At 38.8% G+C, this 22,556-nt stretch overlaps 1 protein-coding gene across 1 annotated transcript in view; it reads left to right on the forward strand.

Annotated features, from left to right (window-relative positions):
* The first annotated feature begins 1,989 nt into the window (after window positions 1–1,989).
* The window catches only part of TRAP1 (TNF receptor associated protein 1), a 75,623-nt gene continuing 55,056 nt past the window's right edge, over window positions 1,990–22,556 (forward strand). The window contains exon 1 of the mRNA XM_043975257.1: window positions 1,990–2,445. Within this exon, the coding sequence (XP_043831192.1) occupies window positions 2,349–2,445 (97 nt within the window). The 5' untranslated portion in view covers window positions 1,990–2,348. The remainder of the gene's footprint in view (window positions 2,446–22,556) is intronic.

Consider the following 22,556-nt stretch of genomic DNA (forward strand, 5'->3'; position numbering starts at 1 on the left):
GGGGAAAAATAGGGTAGGGGTGATGTAGGAGGCAAAAAAGGGTTAATAGAAAAACCTAAGACCCAAGCTCTAATACAGATATTAGCTCTAAAAGGGAGTCAGACCTCAGTTAATGGATAACTTATACTAGATTCTTGTACCCACAGAAATCAGTTCCCATAACGGGAACAGAGGGAAAGAGACCATGATGACCTTAGACTAAATGACAACAGTATAGAAATTCTAATGAAAAGTGGATATATTTTGAAACTAGCCATGGGAATCAGAAAGAAGACAAGCATAGAAAAGGCCAAATTTGTCCCCAGATTCACCTTATGATATGTAAACCCCCAAAACACACCTCCACTGAAAAAGGTACCCGTCTTGGGGGTTGGCTTAGGACCCCAGGAACTCCAAATTAGGATAAGCTCTCTCTTGTAACACCCCTAGGTGGAGAATATTATGATGAGCAGGACAGGCCCTCCCCTGTACCTCCCCAAGGTGGAGATTATTATAATGAGACTGATAATCAATTTATCCATACTATAAATATAACTGTCTTTCCTTTCCTTATTTGAGAGATAGCTTTCCACTTTTCTGGTTCTCTCCCTGTGATCACTCACAGCATTGCAATAAAACTTGGTAAACTGAGTCGCTGAGTCTTGTAATTTGTTTGGGACAACTCACAATCAATTTGACCCCCAAATTCCATCCCATATCAGGGGGTTTGGATAGGGGTAGGGGTTTGGGGTCCTTAGGAATTTCTCTTTAAAGAATTATACTCTCTTGCACACAAAAGCAATTAGAATTAGAGTAATTTATTTAGGGGGAAGGGAAGGGAATGGAAAGGAAACCATGAGAAAAATCCTTGGACTTCTTATGAGGAGAAAGGCATGGCAGAGTGTGACTCTGAGATACCAATCTCCTTGAGCAGGAGACAGGCAGGTACTTTTATAGAGGACTGATGGGGGTGGTGATCATCTTACTGTGGAAAGTTCCCTTAGTGAGGGAGGACCATCCCCCACTGGTGGTGGCTGGGGGAATTGGGTGAGGGGTGGCTGAGGATCTCTCAAGCCATCTCTTTCCTCAGGACACAAAGACAGCAGCCACACCCAAACTGATCTCCCAGGGGTAAGGGAGACTGGAATGAAGGGTGGGGGTCCCAGAGCTAGCTAAGTCCTGATCTGGTTCCACTTATCTCTCTAGGCCTTGTTTGTCCTCTGGTTTAGTTTCTCAAGGAGAAGGTTCTTTGATGTGCCCCCAGAGAACTTCTGGGGTGCTCTTGGCCCATAAAAGAGAAGACGAATTAGTTTTGTTTGAGCCCAGAGGGCAGAACTTGGACCAAAGGGTGGAAGTATCAGAGAATCAAGTTAGAGACACAGTTAAGGAGAAATTTCCTAACATATAGAGCTATCCAAAAGCAGAGTGGTCTGACCCCGGGAGACAGTGGGTTTCTATTTCACTACCGGTCTTGAAACAAAGAAAGGCCAGATGACCACTTGCTGGGATTATCGTAGAAGGGTTGTTCATCAGGTAGGAGGCTGGACTTGAAGACCTCTCTCCTAACTTGGATTTAGTGATCAGGGGAAATGGGAGGGTCCTTGGAGAGAACTTCATGTGGGATAACGAATCTCCAGAAAGTGGCAAATTTTAATGCAACACCTAAGTGTCAGATCGTCATCACTTCACCACCATCATCATCAACAACAGCAGCAGCTCATCCAAACCCTTCTTTTTATAGATGGGAAAACAAGAAAATGAGACACGATAAGCACAAGTTTTGTAGACTCGCGACTTCGACATGATGAGGCTGACTTGTCTCTTTCTCTCTCCTCTATTTTAGCTCGTCACAAGTCACAGGTCACACTTGACAATTATCTTCCAACCCCATGGAGGGGTGCCTTGGGAGGCAAGCGGAGCGTTGCCCTTGACGACCAGACAGAAGGTCACTGAGGTCCCCTTCCGGGATTACACTCTAGCAGGTATGTCTTCGCCTAAGCCTGGCCGGCGTGGGAGCAGGTGCGCCCGCATCCCAATCTCCTCTCAAGGGCGCTCTTTCTTCTCTCTCCTCCCTCCCGTGCTCCAGGACTAGATGCACAGGCTGCCGGTATTTCGGTAGGAAAGCCTCTGAGGGTCACTCGAGGAGCGAAGGACCTAGAGCGGGATGGAGGGCGGCCACAGCGCAGGCAAATGGCCTGGACAGCCTAGTCGCATGGCAGGTGACGTCAACGGTCGCCGCCACGCGCTGCCCTAAGGCCCCGGTTGCTGCCTCCCTCTCAAGTCTTCTGTTCTGTCACCGACCCTGATCCGTTCCGCTCCTCACCCCTACCCCGGTCCGCTGTGAGGAAGCCTTTTCCCGGGAATCAGAAATGGCGCGGGAACTCCGCGGCCTGTTGCTGCTTGGGGGCCGACATCTACGGCCTCTCCTCGGGTCACGGGAGCCGGGGCTGCGGACTATCGCCGGAGGTAAGGAGCCGGCAGGGGTGGCGACCTCGCCCCCCGCCCCCCGCCCCCCGCCGCTTCCTCAAGCCGCTTTGGAGGAAGAAATGAGGCGCGGACCGCCAACCCGAGAGTTGGGCTGGGGCAGATCCACGGCAGACCGCGGAGGAGCTCGGATACTGCCCCGGAGGCAGCCCACGTGGGATTTCTGAAGTGGGGCGGGTCCGGAGGGGGGAGGGGAAGGATGATGATAATTACTGGCAACAAAAGTTTTTCTTTTCATTTCCGTATGAGACCAAGATGTAAACAGTCTTATGTATTCGGTCTTGGGATTTGGCCCGATTATTGATTAGTGGGAGCTTCAAAAAAGTGTTGAAACGGTCTATATGGAAAGCACTGTGGTAATCGCTGAAGGAGGTAAAAATAAGACCCAGCTCCTGCTTTCGTGGAACTTAGAGTCAAATAGAGGAGGACACCAGCAGGAGCTGTGATATTTGTGTGTGTGTGTGTGTGTGTGTGTGTGTGTGTGTGTGTGTATGCATGCGTGTATTTATGAGAGGGAGAGGTGCAAGAGAAGTGTTAGGGGAAGCTTGTCGGGATCAAAGACACTTGTGAAAAGTGGGTTTGAGCTGGAATTATCAAAGGGGCTAAGGGAGAAGACAGGTGAAGGAAACTCGGGTAAAGAGAATACTTGAAAGGTCTCAAAATAAGAGTCAGTACGGACAATTCGGTTTGAGTGGAGCAGATTACATTGAGATGAGTAAGGGGAAATAAGGCAGGAAAAGGAAGGTGATTTCGGATTGTGGGGGCCTTCAATGCCAGGCTGAGGAATTTGAAATTTACCGAGTAGGCAATAGGAAACCATGTTAAACTATTTGCGCAGAACAACAGTAACTAAGTTACACATAAAATTAGTTTTACATGAAGAATCCTTTGGCAAAGGAGTGGAGATGGCAAGCCCTGTTAGGCTGATGCAATATAAGTAGTTGATAATTGTTTCCATGAGATTGGTGGCAGTGAGGGAGGGAGAAATGAGATGATTGGGTAGGATTCATGGGGGAGAGTCATTGTTGGAGGCAGGGTGCCTGGGTGGTACCATTGACAGAAATTGTGAAAAAGAGGAGGAAGATTGGGTAATACCACAATAGTACAGTGGTGTGTGTGAATTAACTGGGAGAAATTAAAACAAGTTTATTAACACACATAATAAACATTACAACTTTTACTCTTTTAAAGAATGTTTAATATGTGATATATTCCTTTGCTGCAGTCACTTTACACGATTTGATTGTGGGTATGGAAGATTTTTACATTTTCACTAATTTATCATAAAATCATACTTTCAGCACATTTGATATTAAACATACCTTTGATAATCTGTTTTTTCAGATCTACACCTATCAGAACCCATAGATTTTTAAAAGTTTACATTCTGAATTTAAGCACCAACTAATTTCCATATACTATATAGAACCAGAAAAAAAATTGTACATGAAACTATACATCTTTATTTACAGCTTCCTTTTCCTTTTATGTATGTAATAAATTCAACATAAAACTTTTAAAGTCTGTCCTGTTTGTTTACTTCTGGCTTCCTTTTTGTCTCTTTTAAAATATTTCAGCAACCTTTTTCTTTTGGTACCCCCAATAGCCATTTTTTCTCTTCCTCCCACTCCTTCCCTTTACTTCCATTGAAGCAAAAACAACCAAAAAAAAAGCCCTCATGCATACTCAAGACAAATTTTGGAAGTGGTTCTCTGAAAATGGCTGACTATTCTGAACTTTGAGCATCAGGAGTCCTGAGCAATTTACTTAATCTAATTATCCTCTGGAATAGGAATTAGTCATTGTGTTAAGTCTTTCAAGTAGTTCTCCACCCCCCCCCCCCCCAATCATGGTTCTTGATTCTGCTCACTTCACTGTATCTCTTCATACAAATGTCAGGTTTTTTAGAATCTGTTCCTTTGATAATTTCTTATGGTGCAGTATTCTAGAACATTTATTATAATTTGTTCAACCATTCTCCAGTTGAAGGGCATCCTCTTAATTTCCAATTCTTTGACAGTACAAAAAGAGCTGCTATAAATATTTTTGTACATATGAGTCCTCTACTCAATCTTGGTATATTTGGCATAGAAACTTATTAGTGCTATCACTGGGTCAAAGGATATGTCCAGTTTGGTGACTTTGGGGGCATAGTTCCTAACTGATTTACCGAAAGTCTGGACATAATCACAGCAATACCAGTAATGCATGAGTATGCTTGTTTTCCTGAAGCCCTTCCAACAGTTAGCTAGCTTTTTCTTTTTGTTGTGTTGTCAATTTTTGATAATAAATGTGATGAGGAACCTGAAATGTGTTTTGATTTGTACTTCCCTATTACTGAGTAGGAATATTTTTTTGCAGGGCTGTTGATAGCTTGTATTTCTTCCTTTGAGGATTACCTGGTCATATCTCTGGCTATTATTTTTAGGGAAATGACTCTTGTTTTTATATATTTTAATCAGTTATTTATATATCTCCGATATAAAATCTATCAGGAACTTACTGCAAAGATTTTCACCCCCAGTCCACTCTTTTCCTTCTAACTGCATTGGGTTTGTGCAAAAGCTTTAAAATTTTATGTAACACAGATTCTCCATTTTATCTCCTATGATCTTTTCTTTCCCCTATTTGATCAAGAATTCTTTAAACATTTACTAAAGATATCCTTCCTTGCTCCTCTAATTTGTTTATGATGTTTTATATCTAGGTACTATATCTATTTGGAACTTAAATAATGCTATGTTGTGTGAAGTGTTGGTCTAAATCTAATTAATGCTTAACTACTTTTCAGTTTTCTGAGCAATTTTGTTAAGTAGGGGATTCTTACTCCAATAATTGGGATTTGGGGGTTTATTGAACATTGAGCTCCTATGGTTTTATGCATGTTACATATCTAAATTTGTTCCATTGATCTACTTCTCATTTTAAACCAGTATCCAGTATTTTTAATGACTACTGTTTTATAGTATAATTTTAGGTATTCTACTGTTTTCATTACTTCCCTTAGTGTTGTTGACCCTTTTGTTACTATTTTTTTCTAGCAATGTAATCACTTGGTAGGTTGATTAGTATGGCATGTGTGAGATTTAAAATTGGATACTAGAGCATTAATCTCCCCTCTTTAACCTTTCCCTTAATTTATCTCCCAGACTAGTAAATGGAAGAAGCTTCTGGTCTCTAGTTAGAGCTTTTATTGTTTGGTAGTTACAAGGTGATGTTGATTAGAGGGATAGGAAAGTAGAAATACAAAACAAATAGTCTTAAGTCTAAGCTTAGTCTATATTCCGTATAAAACTCACCAAAAGCCCAAGGCCACCTTTGTGGGGGGAGAGCAGAGTCAAACATTAGATCTGCAGTCAGAAAGACCTACATTCAAATTTTACTTTCAGTACTACCTCTGTGGGACCTTTTGGCAAGTTATTTCTTGTTCCTGGTCTTCCATTTTCTTACTGTAAAATGAAGGGGATTGAATTAGATTGCCTCTCATGGCCAGATGATGTTTATTATTCCATGGATAGCTATGGAATTTTGAAAAATGTAGATGAAAACTAATATTTTGGGGGCAAATTAAATGTATCTAAATAGCCAAGCTGCCCGTGTAGGAGAAAACAGTACAGCCCTACTTCTCTCCTAACTACTCCAGCAAAAACTGTCAGACCAAGTAGTGATTAGGAAATCTAAGGAAAAAAATAGAGTGGGGAATCTTTCTAGCTGAAGATCACAAATTTGACCTATAGGCAAGTGACTAGGGCAGGAACTGTGAAAAAGTGTAGGCCAGGATTATAGACTCAGCCTTGGACCTAGTCAACAGTGTGGGGCTTCTAAGAGTGGCTAGTATTGCAGAATTAGCCCTGGGGCTGAACCCCGGTTTGACAACTTAGTTAAATGAGTAGTACCTCCAGAATGTATTGGGAAGTTTAAACCTGGGCCAAGAACAGAGTTAGTCTAGTAGGGCAATTGTTCTGAACCTGATATACCTTTTAGCTAGCTGATGGTGAATGGAACCTACTGTTGTCCACTAGGGCGTTACCCACAGCTGTGTTGCCTATACACAACTTTCTGGACTCTAGAAAGTCTAGAGGACAGTGATCAGACCATGACCATGATCTAATGTAGAGCTTGCTGAAAATCTCAAAGTCTTCAGCTCCTTGACTTAAGTTGAACCCTTCAAAAAGGGTGATTTTTTTTTTGAAGGACCTAGCACTTGATACTTGAAGAATATAGCAACAGGATCCAAGATCATCCAAAACCACGTATATTTGAATCGGTTATTTACATCTCTTGGATATAAGAACAGAGTCTGGTTCTGAAACAATGTTCCAATCCTGGAAATAAATCTGGAAGAGTAAATAAACAAAGAGAAAAAGCTAAACAAATAAACAACAATGACAAAAACCTTGAAGAGGAGAATAAAACACAAGCAAAACTTAAGGGAAAAAAGAAAAACAAAAATAGCTTGGGCAAAAGGTAAACTACAATTCCTAACCTAAAAAAAATAAGAAATTTGAGTTGAAAATTATTATTAATGAAATGAGATTAGTAGAGCAAAGAATTGAAAAAGAAAAGAGAATTGACATCTTAGCACAAGGGGTACAAAACCTTACCCAAGCAAAAGATTCCTTGAAAGTTAAAATGGAAGTCAGAAATTAGTAACTCTAAATAGTCAAAGGCTATGAATAGACTGTTTTCAGAAGGAGAAATCAAAGATATCTATAGTCATTTTAAAAAATATTCTAAATCATTACTGATTAGAGAAATGCAAATTAAAATAACTGTAGTACCACCTTGCACCTATCAGACTGGATAATATGACAGGAAAAGAAAATGTCAAATGTTGGGGGGGGGGTGTGGAAAAATTGGAACATTAATGCACTGTTGGTGGAGTTGTGAATTATTTGTTCCAGCCATTCTGGAGAGCAATTTAGAACTATGCCCCAAAGGCTCTAAAACTATATACCCTTTGAGCCAGCAATACCACTACTAGGTCTGTACATCAAAGAAAAAGAAAAAGGGTTTGTATGTACAAAAATGTTTATAGCAGGTCTTTTTATGGTGTCAAAGAATTAGAAATTGAGGGGATACCTCTTGGTTGGGGAATGGCTGAACAAGTTGTGGTATATGATTGTGATGGAATACTCTTGTGCTATAAGAAATGATGAGCAGGATGCTTTCAGAAAAACCTGGAAGACATATGACCTGATAAAAAGTGAAATGAGCAGAACCAGAACACTGTATGCAGTAAAAGTTGTGTTGTATGATGATAAATGACTGTGAATGACTTAGCTATTCTCATCAATACAGTGATCCAAGACAATTATGAAGGAATATGATAAAAAATGCTATCCACTTCCAGAGAGAGAACTGATGGAGTCTGAATGCTGATTGAAGCATACTTTTTTTTTAACTTCTTTTTTTTCCACCTATTTTCTTTTGCAACAGTGCTAATATCGAAGTGTTTTATATGACTTCACAGGTATAATCTATATTGTATTGCTTGCCTTCTGTAAGGGGCTGGAAATTCTAGCTAGTCTAAAATATCTAATGAGTGGTTGCCAATAAATTATAAGCTTTAGCAAGAGTTAGACTTTTAAGCATTTATTAAGGAGAATAAGAATTTGGTGAAGAGAAAGAGAAAGGCCTAGATTTATCTGTCTATTAAAGGGAGAGCACATTTCTCACTCCCCTCTCCACCAGAGTCCTGACGAAAGAGAGCAAGAGCGCCAGTCTCGCCCCCTCTTCCTCCCACAAGCAAACTTCACTTCCTGACACCAAAGAGCCGCATTTCTTACCTTCCTGATGCCTTATCCTCATGGCAGAGCTTTTCTACAGTAAGTCTCCAGCAGGTGGCATCATTCCAGTCATTAACACTTCTCAAGGAAGGAAGGGAGGGAGAGAATTTGAAACTCAATTTTTAAAAAATGTTAAATTTTTTTGTTTACATGTAATTAAAAAATTTTTTTAAAAGATTGACTCTGTGATAAAAAGAAAAGTCAAAAGAAGAAAAAATGAACAAAGTATTTTGTAGCAAAAACAATTGACTAGAAAACATATCAAGGAGAGAGATAATTTAAGAATCATTGGATTAGCTGAAAGCCATGACCCCCAAAAAAGAGCCTAGATGTCATTTTTTCAAAAAGTCACAAAAGAAAATCTCCCAGACCTATTTGAACCAGGTAGTAAAATGAAAATAGTCACTTCATGAAAGAAACCACCAAATGAAAACTCCCAGGAACCATCTTCGCCAAAATCCAGAACTTCCACATCAAATAAAAAAAATACTACATGGAGCCAGAAACAATGAGTTCAAGTACCAAGGAACTACAGTGAGGCTCACACAAGATTTTAGCTACTGTGAAGAAATATAGATTAAGATATATATAAGATACAAAACATAAAAGATAAAAGATTTACAACCATTAATGTACCCAGCAAAATTGAATATTAATGCTATAGGAGGAGAAATGGATTTTTAATGAAATAAAGGTCTTACAGGCATTACTGATGAAAAGATTAGAGCTTAGCAGAAACCTTGAAATTCAGAGATAGGAGTAAAGAGAAAAGAGCATAAAATGGTAATGTGTGAATGAGCAACTGGAAGAGACTTTGTAAGGTGAAATATTTGCATTCTAATGTGGCAGTGACAAGTAATTTCTCAGAATTTTTTTGGGGGGGGCGGGTGAGGCAATTAGGGTTAAGTGACTTGCCCAGGATCACACAGCTAGTAAGTGTCAAGTGTCTAAGGCTGCATTTGAACTCAGGTCTTCCTGAATCCAGGGTGGGTGCTTTATCCACTGTACCACTTAGCTGCCCCCTATTATTGCATTAAAAAAAATTGTTATTGTACCTGTTTTAGCATTAAGCATATTATTATAACAGTAAAGGATTGACTGTGTATCTCCCTAACCTCTTATGGTCTCACGCCTTCAGATGTACATTGTCCTAAGAGGGAGACTGGGCACCAAGAGATGGAGGCCCTGGCATGGCCAAGGGTTTTATCCTCCTTTGATAGAGGGGGGAAAGTCATTATACATTGATCAAAGCTGATTGGTTAGCATCATTCAGTTCCATTGATCGACATGACTTGAGGGTGGTCTAAATTAAAATGAACTCTACAGATGACATCAGGGAAGAGTATGCAAAAGACCTGGCTAAAGTGCAAAGGTATCAATATCTAGGTGTGGTTTGATCCCATCAATCCTTCACTGAACTAGACAAAGGAGTCTGTCTCCATTTCTTTTGTTACCTTGGGTTTATCCCAAATAAGATCTGCTGAAGTTCCTGGTCTTTGGGGAGTGGGGGTGGGGATGGGGGCAGAGAAAGGACTGATCTCTGGGTCCCCCCAAGAAATCCATAATTAATAATTATTTTCTCACGTATACAAACAATTTTTTTGACATTAGCTGTGTCCAAAAGAGATAGGAAAAAGAGAAGAAAAATATGCTTCAGTCTTCAGGTTGAGTGCATCAGTGCTCCATATGGAGATAGATAGCATGTTTTGTCATGAGTCCTTAGTCTGTGAGGGCTGAATTTAATATATGGAGAGTTAATTGAGTGGCTTGCCATAATATTGGGGTCCTGGAAATAATGAGGCACCTCTAGGTCCAAAGCTCCCTCCCTCCGAACTGCCTTTTTAGATATTTCTCCCAGGCCAATAAGAAAGGAGCCTAACAAACAGCCTCTTTTACACAAACGAATCAGGTTTTATTAATGCAAATGAAATAAACAGCAAAGGTGAAATTAATAAAAATCAAAGAAAAGGGAATAGGGGAAAAGAAATACGGGTAATCCTCCTAACTCTAACCTGTGGATATTAGATCATAAATCTATCCTACTTAACCTTTCCCTTAATTTATCTCCCAGACTAGTAAATGGAAGAAGCTTCTGGTTTTCTAGATAGAGCTTTTATTGTATGGTAGTCACAAGGTGATGCTGATTAGAAGGATAGGAAAGTAGAAATACAATACAAATCATCTTAAGTCTAGGCTTAGTCTATATTCCGTATAAAACTCACCAAAAGCGGAAGGCCACCTTTGGGGTGAGAGACTGAGTCAAGCGCGTGCTGTTAACCGAGAGCCAGGCCGAGTCAAACTCCAGTCCGCGTCTGTCTGTGCAGCGCAGCCAGGAGACCAGCGGAGCAGGAAAAAAGGCCCCACTTCCGTTCTCTCCTTGCCTTTTAAGCTCGCACCCCGGAAGTCGAGTGCTCAGCAGGCAATCTGGTCTGCGTCGCAGGCGGACTGGTGTGCGTAGCTCATGCTGTTGGTCTCCTCCCCAAAAGGGTGGTCCTAAAAAAACCTGGCATCTCTCCATTATCTAACTGACTGTTAAAACTTTTTACCACAAACCTAAGTCTAAAAAATCCCCAAACTTGCTTCCAGTTCAGCTAATTCAAAAGAGCAGGGCTCATATGTTAACTCACCACCTGGGGTCTGTAGCTTCAATGGAAAAACAGCTTTGCAGCCAGGGCCCTCGGGACTCGTCTGCTGTTGCTGCTCGCACCAGAAGAGAAAGTCACTCTGGAAGAGACTCAGCTCCCCTCAGCGAGCGTTTACTCTTCCTCCCCCAAAAGGGGAGGTCCTTCAAAACTGCCTGTGGAGAGTGGTTTCTCCTGCTGACATCAGCAGCACATGGCACTTAGGGCAGTCCAGGTGTGGCTCATCCCAGTCAGTCAGCCAAATTCCAATAATCTTACCACATTCCCCCTTTTGTTTCTTTGAGGAACACAGGGTGTTTCCTTGATGAAACAGTAAAAAATAACATAATACCCTATGCTAATAAACAATATGTTAATAACAATATAGAAAAGGGAGAAAGGGGAAATTTTGTCCAGAGGGGCGGTCTCTCATGAACCCGTGCTTTGACACAGTCTGCAGAGGGAAGGCCTCTGCAGAGAATACATATTACAAATGGTATATATACTAACAGAAGGAAAAAAAAAACCCACAACAAAACAGAACTGTTCATTTAAAGTCTTTGAGATTTTGTCTTCTTGGAGTGGTGAAATGTCATCAGGAAAACTGGACTCTGGTCTGGATTCTGGTTGTCTCTGGACTCTTTTACTTCTTTAGCTGTTGAACTGCTGGATTTTCACTAATCCTTAGCATAGCATTATCAATGATCAAATTAAACAGTGAGAGTTCTTCAAAATATAACTCATACTCTTTATATATAATATTACATCTCCCCCTTTTATATAATACAGAGTTGAGGCAGTTATGCAATCTATAACACTTCTTATCGCCATGTGTCTGGATCAAGGCCAAATTTAGTAATGATGACTCCTGAAAATGTTATGGAAAGGTTCCCATACCACATCTTGTGGTTCTGAGACATTCAGCAATTGTGCTAGGCCACAGGTGGATGGATTCTGACCATGTCATCAGACTGAGTGAAAGAAAAAGAAAACAAGTTAAGTTAAACCAGGTGCATGTGTTGGAGCTTCCATGACACCAGGCTATTTTTGGAGGGAGAGAGGAAGAAACTGTACTATGTCCAGCAATTGTGGTCTACATAGTCGCCATCATAAGCAAACTATGGACTACCTGAATGTATTTGGCTGTTTTCTCATCCTCCATCAGGGCATCTTATGTGTACCTGTCTCTCCTCCTGTTGTACATATATTCTCTCCAGGGCCTGCATTGTGGAGTTGAACCATCTCCATCAAGCTCACTGTAAGAGCAATTAGTTTCTGAAATGATAAGTTTCCTTAAGTCATGAATCTCATATTAATTGCACCAAAGACAATATGATGGTAAAAATGTGTGTTATGCTGCATAACGCAGGACATATTTGTAATATATATAATAATTCCAAACCATACCCAGAGTATACATAATCATAATGACATATAAATGATAAAAGTAAAATAAATGGCTGATAATATTAAACATTATTACATAATCTTCTTTGAGCAAGTAAACCACATCACCTTGTACATGAATTCTCTACCTAGTATGACAATAACAGATACTTGAAGTGATAATCAATTTATCAAAAAGAAATAAAACTTCAATCAGCAAGACTCAATATTCAATATGTTCATTGATAAATCAAACAATAGGGTTCAATAACCCCCCTTTTTTAAATAAAACAATCCCATAAGTAAACTCATTAAACCCATGGTTCTTTCTTTTTTTTAAATTGTGATAGCTTCAACTTCTGAGGCCCAATGGCCCCAGGTATATACTTAAAATGTCTTTGAAATTTACTCAGTTTACAAAATTGAGTTAAAAAGAAACAAAAATCAAAACCAAAACCAAAAAAGCAAAAGGTTCTCTAAATACCCTTTTGTTAATGGGAATGAAATAAACAGAAAAGGTGAAATTAATAAAATCAAAGAAAAGGGAATAGGGGAAAAGAAATATGGATAATCCTCCTAACTCTAACCCAAGTCTATACAATTCCCCAAACTTGCTTCCAGTTCAGCTAATTCAAAAGAGCAGGGCTCATATCTTAACTCACCACCTGGGGTCTATAGCTTCAGTGGAAAAACAGCTTTTCAGCCAGGGCCCACAGGACTCATCTGCTCCTGCTACTTATACCACCCGAAAGAAACTGCCTGTGGAGAGTGGTTTCTCCTGCTGACATCAGCAGGACATATCACTCAGGGCAGGCCAGGTATGGCTCATCCCAGTCAGTCAGCCAAATTCCAATAATCTTACCACAAGTGTTTGGTCATTATATTGATCTAAGTTACTAAGTTTTTCACGGTTGATTTACAATAATGCTATTTCTTACTTTATAAATTGTTCTCTAGTAGTAGTATCAATGGGTCAAAGCTTATACACAACCCCATAGTTCCAAATTGCTCTCCAGAATGGTTGGATCAGTTCACAACTCCACCAACAGTGTATTAGCTTCCCAGGTTTCCCATATCCCCATCAACATCCAATGTTTTCCTTTTTTGTTATATTTGCTGCTCTGATAGGTATGAGGTTTTAATTTGCATTTCTCAGTGTTAATTTGCATTTCTTTGGTGAATAGTGATCTGGAGCATTTTTTCATATGATGATAGATAGCTTTGCTTTCTTTGTCTGAAAATTGCCTGTTCGTATCCTTTGACCATTTATGAATTGGGGAATGAATGACTTGTATTTTTATAAATTTGACTCCATTCTCTAAATATTTGAGAAATGAGGTCTTTGTCAGAGGTACTTGTTTCAAGAATTCTTTCCCAGTTTTCTGCTTCCCTTATAATCCTGGTTTCATTAGTTTTATTTGTGCAAAAACTATTTAATTTTATATAATCAAAATCATCTGTTATACATTTTGTATTGCTCTCTATGTCTTCTTTGGCCCTAAATTCTTCCTCTGTCCATAAATCTAACAAATAAACTATTCCATGCTCTCTTAATTTGCTTATGGTATTGATGTAGGAGGCAAAAAAGGGTTAATAGAAAAACCTAAGATGCAAGCTCTAATTCAGATATTAGCTCCAAAAGGGAGTTAGACCCCAGTTAATGGACAACTTTTGCTATGTTATCATACCCACAGTGATCAGTACCCATAATGGGACCATAAAGGGTCAGGTCATATGACAATAAAGGAAATGACAAGGATATAGAAATTCTAATGAAAACTGGAGATATTTTGAAACTAGCCATGGGAATCAGAAAGAGACATGCGCAGAAAAGGCCAAATTTGTCCCCAGATTCACCTTATGATGTTTAAACCCCCAAACCACACCTGCAGTGAAAAAGGTACCCACCTCGGTGGTTGGCTTAGGACCTCAGGAACTCTAAATTAGGATAAGCCCCGCCCCTGTAACACCCCTAGGTGGAGAATATTATAGTGAGGACAGGCCCTCCCCTGTACCTCCCCAAGGTGGAAATTATTATAATGAGACTGATAATCAATTTATCCATACTATAAATATAACTGTCTTTCCTTTCACTATTTGAGGGATACCTTGCCACTATTCTGGTTCTCTCCCTGTGGTCACCAACAGTATTGCAATAAAACTTGGGAAACTGAGTCACCAAGTCTTGTAATTCTTTTGGGACAACTCATGATCGATTTGACCCCAAATTCCATCCCACATCATTATCACTCCTTATGTGTAAATCATGTACCCATTTTGAACCTATTTTAGTATATGCTGTGAGATGTTGGTGTATACCTAGTTTCTGCCATACTGTTTTCCAGTTTTCCCAGCAGTTTTGGTCAAATAATGAGTTTTACCTCGATATTCTTTATCTTTTTTCTTCCAGATGAATTTTGTAATTATTTTTTCTAGCTCTATAAAATAATTTTTGGTAGTTTGATTGGTGTGGCACTAAATTAATTTAGGTATAATTGTCTTTTTTTTTTTTTTTTTTGCGGGGCAATGGGGGTTAAGCAACTTGCCCAGGGTCACACAGCCAGTAAGTGTCAAGTGTCTGAGGCCGGATTTGAACTCAGGAACTCCTGAATCCAGGGCCAGTGCTTTATCCACTGTGCCACCTAGCTGCCCCCTATAATTGTCATTTTTATTATATTAGCTTGGCCTACTCATGAGCAGTTGATATTTTTCCAGTTGTTGAAATCTGATTTTATTTGTGTGAAAAGTGTTTTGTAATTGTGTTCATATAGTTCCTGGGTTTTGTCTTGGCAGGTAGACTCCCAAGTATTTTATATTGTCTATAGTTATTTTAAATAGAATTTCTCTGTCTCTTGCAGCTTGGTTTTATTGGTAATATACAGAAATGCTGAAGATTTATGTGAATTTGCTAAAGATGTTAATTATTTCAAGTAGGATTTTCTAAGTATATTTGAACCATGAGATCTGTTTGCAGGAGGGAAGGAGGACTGAGACCTTTGTTCTCAAACAGGTCCTGAGGAATGTAATTTGAATGGTGTTAGTTATATACTGTTGAGGAGACCATTACCTTTCCTCACAGTGTCATAAAAGGAATTTGGTAGGACTCCTTCACCTATTTTCCTGAATAGTTTATACAGTATTAGAATTAATTGTTCTTTCTTTCTTTCTTTCTTTTTTTTACATATAAGGTATTTTATTTTTTCCGTTACATGTAAAGATAGTTCTCAACTTTTATTTATACAAGCTTTACAATTTCAGATTTTTCTCCCTCCCTCCCCTCTCTCCACCCTCCCCTAGACAGCAGGTAATCTGATATAGGTTATATCTATATATCTATATATCATATCCATATACATATAGATAGATATATATATATACACACATATATATATACACATAATAACATTAATCCTATTTCTGCATTAATCCTGTTACAAGAGAAAAAATCAGAGCAGTGATGCAAAACCTCAAAATAGAAAAAAAAAACAACAGCACCCAAAACAAAAGAAATAGTATGGTTCAATCAGCATCTATACTCCACAGTTCTTTTTTTTTTTTTCCCTTGGATTTGGAGATCCTCTTCTATCATGAGTTCCCTGGAACTCTTCTGTACCATTGTACATTGGTGAGAAGAATATAGTCCATCACAGTAGGTCAACACTCAATGTTGATGATACTGTGTACAATGTTCTTCTGGTTCTGCTCATCTCACTCATCATCAGCTCATGTAAGACCCTCCAGGCTTCTCTGAACTCCTCCTGCTCATCGTTTCTTATAGCACAATAGTATTCCATTGTATTCATATACCACAACTTGTCCAGCCATTCCCCAATTGATGGGCACCCCCTCAACTTCCAATTCCTTGCTACCACGTAAAGTGCAGCTATAAATATTTTTGTACATGTGGGTCCCTTTCCCCCTTCCATGATTTCTTTTAATTGTTCTTTAAGTGTTTGGTAGAATTCACCTGTAAATCCATCTGGCCCTGGGGATTTTTTCTTAGGGGGTTCACTGACGGCTTATTCAATTTCTTTTCTAAAATGATGTTATTTAAGTATTCTGTTTCCTCTTCTGTTAATCTGGGCAGTTTGTATTTTTATAAATATTCATCCATTTCACTTAGATTATCAGATTTATTGGCATATGATTGGGCAAAATAGCTCAGTATTGCTTTAATTTCCTCTTCATCGGTGGTGAATTCAGCCCTTTCATATTTGATACTAGTAATTTCATTTTCTTTCTTTTTTTAAAAATCAAATTAACCAATGGTTTATCTATTTTATTGGTGCTTTGTCCCCCATAAAATCAGCTTTTGGTTTTGTTTATTCAATAGTTTTCTTACTTTCAATTTTATTAATCTCCTTTGATTTTTAGGATTTCTAATTTGGTTTTTAATTGGGGATTTTTAACTTGTTCTTTTTCTAGGTGTTTTAGCTGCATGCCCAATTTATTGATCTGCTTTCTCTCTATTTTATTGATATAAGTGTTTAAAGATATAAAAATTTCCCTAAGAAATTTTTCCCTAAGAACTGCTTTGGCTGCATACCACAAATTCTGGTATGTTGTCTCATTATTGTTATTCTCTTTGATGAAATTATTGATTGTTTCTATGATTATTTTTTCTATGATTTTTTTTTTGACCCATCCATTCTTTTTTTTCTTTTTCTTTAGTGAGGCAATTGGGGGGTAAGTGACTTGCCCAGGGTCACACAGCTAGTAAGTGTTAAGTGTCTGAGGCCGGATTTGAACTCAGGTCCTCCTGAATCCAGGGCTGGTGCCCTATCCACTGCGCCACCTAGCTGCCCCCTCCCATCTATTCTTTAGGAATAGATTATTTAGTTAACAATTAATTTTTTTTTTTTTGGTGGGGCAGTGAGGGTTAAGTGACTTGTCCAGGGTCAGACAGCTAGTAAGTATCAAGTGTCTGAGGCTGGATTTGAACTCAGGTCCTCCTGAATCCAGGGCCAGTGCTTTATCCATGGCTTTTTATCAAATGTAATTTTCTTTGCATTATGATATGTAAAGGATGCATTTAATATTTCTGCTTTTCTGCATTTGATTGAGGTTTTTAATGCCCTCATACATGGTCTGTTTTTGTGTAGGTGCTATGTATGGCCAAGAAAAAGGTATATTCCTTTCTATCCTCATTTAGTTTTCTCCAGAGGGCTATCATATCTAACTTTTCTAAAATTCTATTCACTCCTTTACTTCTTTCTTGTTTATTCTGTGTTTAGATTTGTCTAGTTCTTAGAGGGAAGGTTGAGGTCCCCTAGTAGTATAGTTTTACTTTTTATTTCTTCTTGTAACTCATTTAACTTCTCCTTTAGAAATTTGGTGCATATGTTTAGTATTGATATTACTTCATCATCTATGGTACTTTTTAGCAAGATATAGTTTGCTTCCTTGTCTCTTTTAATTAGATCTATTTATTGCTTTTGCTTTGTCTGAGATCATGAATGATACCCTTGATTTTTTTTTCTTTTTACTTCAGCTGAAGACTAATGGATTCTGCACTAGCCTTTTACCTTTACTTTGTATGTTGCTCTTAGCTTCAAATGTGTTTCTTGTAAACAACATATTATAAGATTCTAGTTTTTAATCCACTCTGCTATCTACTTCTGTTTTATGGGAGAATTTGTCCCATTCCCATTTATAATTATAATTATTTCCTGTTTCCCTCCATCTTATTTTCCTGTTTATACTTTTCTCTCTCTTTTCACTTTTCTAGGAATTCTTGTTAGGTTTGTGTCTGGTCTGCATTTTTCTTTGAAGCTGTGCTTGTTTTCAAAACATTTTCTTCTGTGTTTGAGTCTTGAGCTTTCTTGTCACAATAGTAGCTTTTTGGGGGGGGGGCAGGGAATGAGGGTTAAGTGACTTGCCCAGGGTCACACAGCTAGTTAAGTGTCAAGCATCTGAGGCCGGATTTGAACTCAGGGAGTCCTGAATCCAGGGCTGGTGCTTTATCCACTGTGCCACCTAGCTGCCCCAATAGTAGCTTTTTATGGTCAGGTTCTTTTTCTGTTTGCTCATTCTTCCAGCCTGCTTCTTGACTTTGGACTTTATGTTAGTGCTAGATTCTGCTCATTTCTGTGTGGAAGAGATGTCTGGCCTTAGCTTTTGAAAAGTTTCCCTTTTATATCCTACTGCTTTCACAATTCAGTCTGGGAGCCTTAAAGTTTTCAATGCTTCCAAAGTGGTGTGGAGTTTATTGAGCATGTCAGATTTTGCTTAAGGAAAATCACATTAGCAGCAGTGTGGAGTGTGGGACACTTTGAGGCAGGGATACCAATTAGGAGCCCATTGCAGTTATATAGGCTGGAATTGATGAGGGCCTGAACTGAAGTGATGGTTGTATGAGTAGATGGGATCCTAGAGATGTTTTATAGTTACAAATGGCAAGACTTAGCAGTTGATTATGTGATACAGAGGTTTTGAGTCTGAGAGAATATACAAATGGTGGTGCCTTCAGCAGAAATCGGAAAGTTTGGTAAAGAGGTGAGTTGGATACAAAAGAAAATGAATTCTGTTTTGGACATGATAAATTTGAGAAACATCCAGTTGGAAATATCTAATAGAATATGAGCTCAGGAGAGAGATGGGTTGGATATTTAGATCTGTGAGTAATTTGGTGTAGAGATGATAATTAAATTCATGGGAACTGATGAAGTGTGTATGTTTGTGAAGGTGGAAATGGAGGAAGGTAGGAGGGGGAGAAAGAGGTGTGAGAGAGAGAGCTGTCAACTGTGTCAATTGTAGCAGAGTTCATAGGATGAGGACTATGAAAAGGCCATCAGATTTGGCAATTAAACCATTGGTGACTGGAGAGCAATTTCAAGAGTTACCTGTTTGGGAAGACAAAGTTCATGAATATGTGAAAAGTCAAATAATAGTAATATAAGAAATATAAAAAGGCTCAGTTTTCAAATGGATGCTGTAAATTGAGAGATAAATTTAGAGAGCCAGTGTGAGCTGATCACTTGGTCAGGGTAGGTAGACTTTATTGAAGGAGAAAGGTTTTGAGCTGAGCTTTGTAGGATACGGTAGGGTTTTGGTTGGGGTGAAATCTTTAGCATTGTCCTCCTTCCCATGGCCTTTTTTGTTTTTGTGGCATATTTTTTCTCTTAATGCTTCCTATTTTGTGTGACCTAAGCCACCAAATAATTTAGCACTAGAACACTGTAGTCTATCATTGAGGTTTGTGGTTTTTTCTTTGGGGTATTGGGGGAAAGCAGCAAAGGAAGAAGCAATGTAGATAACATATTTGGTATCTGGTTTAAATACTATTGCATTATCTGTTTGAGACTTAATTCTAGATGTCCTTATTCACCTGGAATCTAGTTGGTCACTAGATGGGTTTCTAATTGTTAATAACCTCAGAATTGTACTGGGAAATATTGAGGTCTCCTTTGGAAACCACTATGGATCATACCCATCATCTCTTCTTTCCTTTTCCCAGTTCTGGGTTCTGCTTTGAAATTTTTTGACTTGATGGAAAGGGGAGCCTCAAAATATTGGAGTCTCATTCCTTGGATTTATCTATTTCTTGTGGAGCTCATGTATTTTTTCGCCTTCTGACTTTATTTAATGGAGGAGAGGAGGCTAAGAGGAAGAGAAGGGGGCCATTCTTAGTTAAGGAAGGATGAAGGACAGAGAGGAGCTATGAAGGTCCCTGAAATAGTGGGGGGGTTTTTGTTGTTTTGGGGGGAAGCAAAGATTAGAGGAAGTGTAAAGCTAGAGGGAATAAGGCTCCAAAGAAACACAGTTTACTAAATGTTCAATGGTAATGAAGCATGAATTACAGGATTTACTAAAGTGAAAAACTGGTAGCCTTTCCCCTTTTCACTGTTTAAACCCTTTTTGGGCCAATAAGTCAATAGGCACTGATGAAGTACCTGTTCTATGTGCTGGTGCTTTTGGGGGAAAGCAGTAAAAATTAGCATTCTTGGTTTCAGGGGCAGATAGTATGTGAACAGGTAAGGATGGGCATGGGATTGGTGAGGAACAGTGAGCAGACAAAGTGGACTGATGTGGAAGCATAGATAAAGGTGGGACCAGTTGTTGAAGGGCTTTCAGTGCCAGAATGAAAAAGATTTGGTCTGAGAGGCAGTAGGGAACCAACCATACTAGTTTCTTAGCAAGTCAGAGATTGACAGTGAAATTTATGTTGGAAGACTCATCTGTCATTGAGATAGGTTGATGTGAGATGGGAAAACAAATTAGGAGGATTTTTAAATAATCCATGTATAATTGTCTAAAGAATTGACAAGTCTTTATGCATATGTGGATATAATTGAAACTGTTGGGTTTTGAAGCACTTAATTTGAGTATTAAGTATTACAATTTCTTTATTCCAAATAGAATGTGAACTTCTTGAGGTGAGGGACTGTTATTTTATCTTTATATCCTCAGGGCCTACCTAGCACAATGCCTTTATATAGTGAATCCTTAATAAATGCTTGTTAAATTGAATGCTTTCTTGGCCATCCTTTAGCCTTTGTAATTCCCTCCCTCAGAAATTCTAGTCAGCCACCTCGGATCAGCAGGTCATTCATTGATCCTTTGCTGTAGTGTTCTTCCAGTAGTATCTTATTGAACTTTCTTTCTTTTTTTTTCTTTTCCTCCTAAAGGAATCCATCGAAATTTAGCACTGATCTACTTTGTCATTGAAACCTTCCAAGTAAGAGTGAAGCACATCAGAAAACTATTGATTCAAACCAAGTGGCTAGAATGGTTTTGGCTTTTTAAAAGTTAGTGCTCAAATTCTCTTTGATCCAAAAAGAGCACCCCTAGGAGATCCGAAAGAAAGAAAGATTCCTTATGTAAAAAAAATATATATAGAAGTCCTTTTTGTGATGGCAAAAAACTGGAAACCAAGGAAGGGCCCATTTCAGAGGAAATAGAAAGATTTGTATGGATTGATGCCAATGAAGTGAGTAGAACCAGGAGAACAGTTTATGCTATAATATCAACATGTAAAAATAATTCATTTTGAAAGATTTAAGAACTTAAAATCAGCGCAGTGATATCTTAATTCTAGAGGATTGATGACTGAGATTTCTACCCACCTCCTGATGGGGAGGTGATGGATCAATCTGAAGAATTTGGCACACATTTTTAGACAAAGTCAACATGAATTTATTTTTCTTCGCATACTTATTTGTTATAAGGGCTTTGTTTTTCTTCTTTTCCAGGTGTAGGGGAGGAGTAGGAGAGATAAAATGTTGTTTGAAAATTGGGGTGGGGGGCATTTTTTTTTAATTTAGAAAGCAAAACCAAAACAAAAAAAGGATATTAGTCATGCTGCCAGCCAGTGAAGTTGAGCTTCTCTTATACATGTTTTCATTTTTATTATATGTATGTACTTGTCTTGTCTCTGCTAAATGATCAGCTCCAGGGAGGCAGGGACACTATGATATCTATCCTCTCTCCCCCCCCCCCACCCCACCATTCCACCTCCCCCGTGTCCCTTCCTCTATACCAACCTTCCTTCATTTATAATCTCCTTTAGTGAAATATACATTGCCCTTCACATTGTAATCATTTAATAAAGGACATTTAGGGCCCTCTATAATATGGCTTCCACTTACCTTTCCAATCATATTTCATATCCCTACTCTTTGTGTACTTTTTTAAAAAAAAATTTTTTTGCAGGGCAGTGGAGGTTAAGTGACTTGCCCAGGGTCACACAGCTAGTAAGTATCAAGTGTCTGAGGCCGGATTTGAACTCAGGTACTCCTGAATCCAGGGCCGGTGCTTTATCCACTGTGCCACCTAGCCGTCCCCTCTTTGTATACTTTTTTCAGACTGCTGTGCTAGCTCTTTCTCATACAGGATATTCTATATTTGTCTTTCATATCTTTGCATGGGTCATCCACCATGTCCCCTATATGTAATACTCCTTATCTCTGCCTCATAGAATCCCTAGTTTCCTTCAAAGCAGGGCTCTTATGCCACATCCTACTGGAGCCTTTTTTCTGAACCTTTCCCATGCCGTTACTACTTTTGCTCTCTTGAAATTACTTTGTATTTATTTATCTGTGTACATGTTGTTTTCCTTCCAGTGGAATGCAAACTTCTTTCAGATAGATTCTGTTTGTTTTTTGTCTTTGTAGTCCTAGCACCTAGCACTTTTATTTGCTAGTATGTACCTAATAAATAAATGTGTGTTGAATTGAAAGGATTGTTGAATGCATGGGGTAAGTCAGTGTAGCAGTTCATTGACAGGTTCCACTAGAAGTCTGGAGACCTAAGGCATAAATGAATTGTGTTTTGTGAATTTGAGTTTTTGAGATGTACA

The sequence above is a fragment of the Dromiciops gliroides genome, chromosome 1 (genome assembly GCF_019393635.1).
Source record: "Dromiciops gliroides isolate mDroGli1 chromosome 1, mDroGli1.pri, whole genome shotgun sequence".
Lineage (NCBI taxonomy): Eukaryota > Metazoa > Chordata > Mammalia > Microbiotheria > Microbiotheriidae > Dromiciops > Dromiciops gliroides.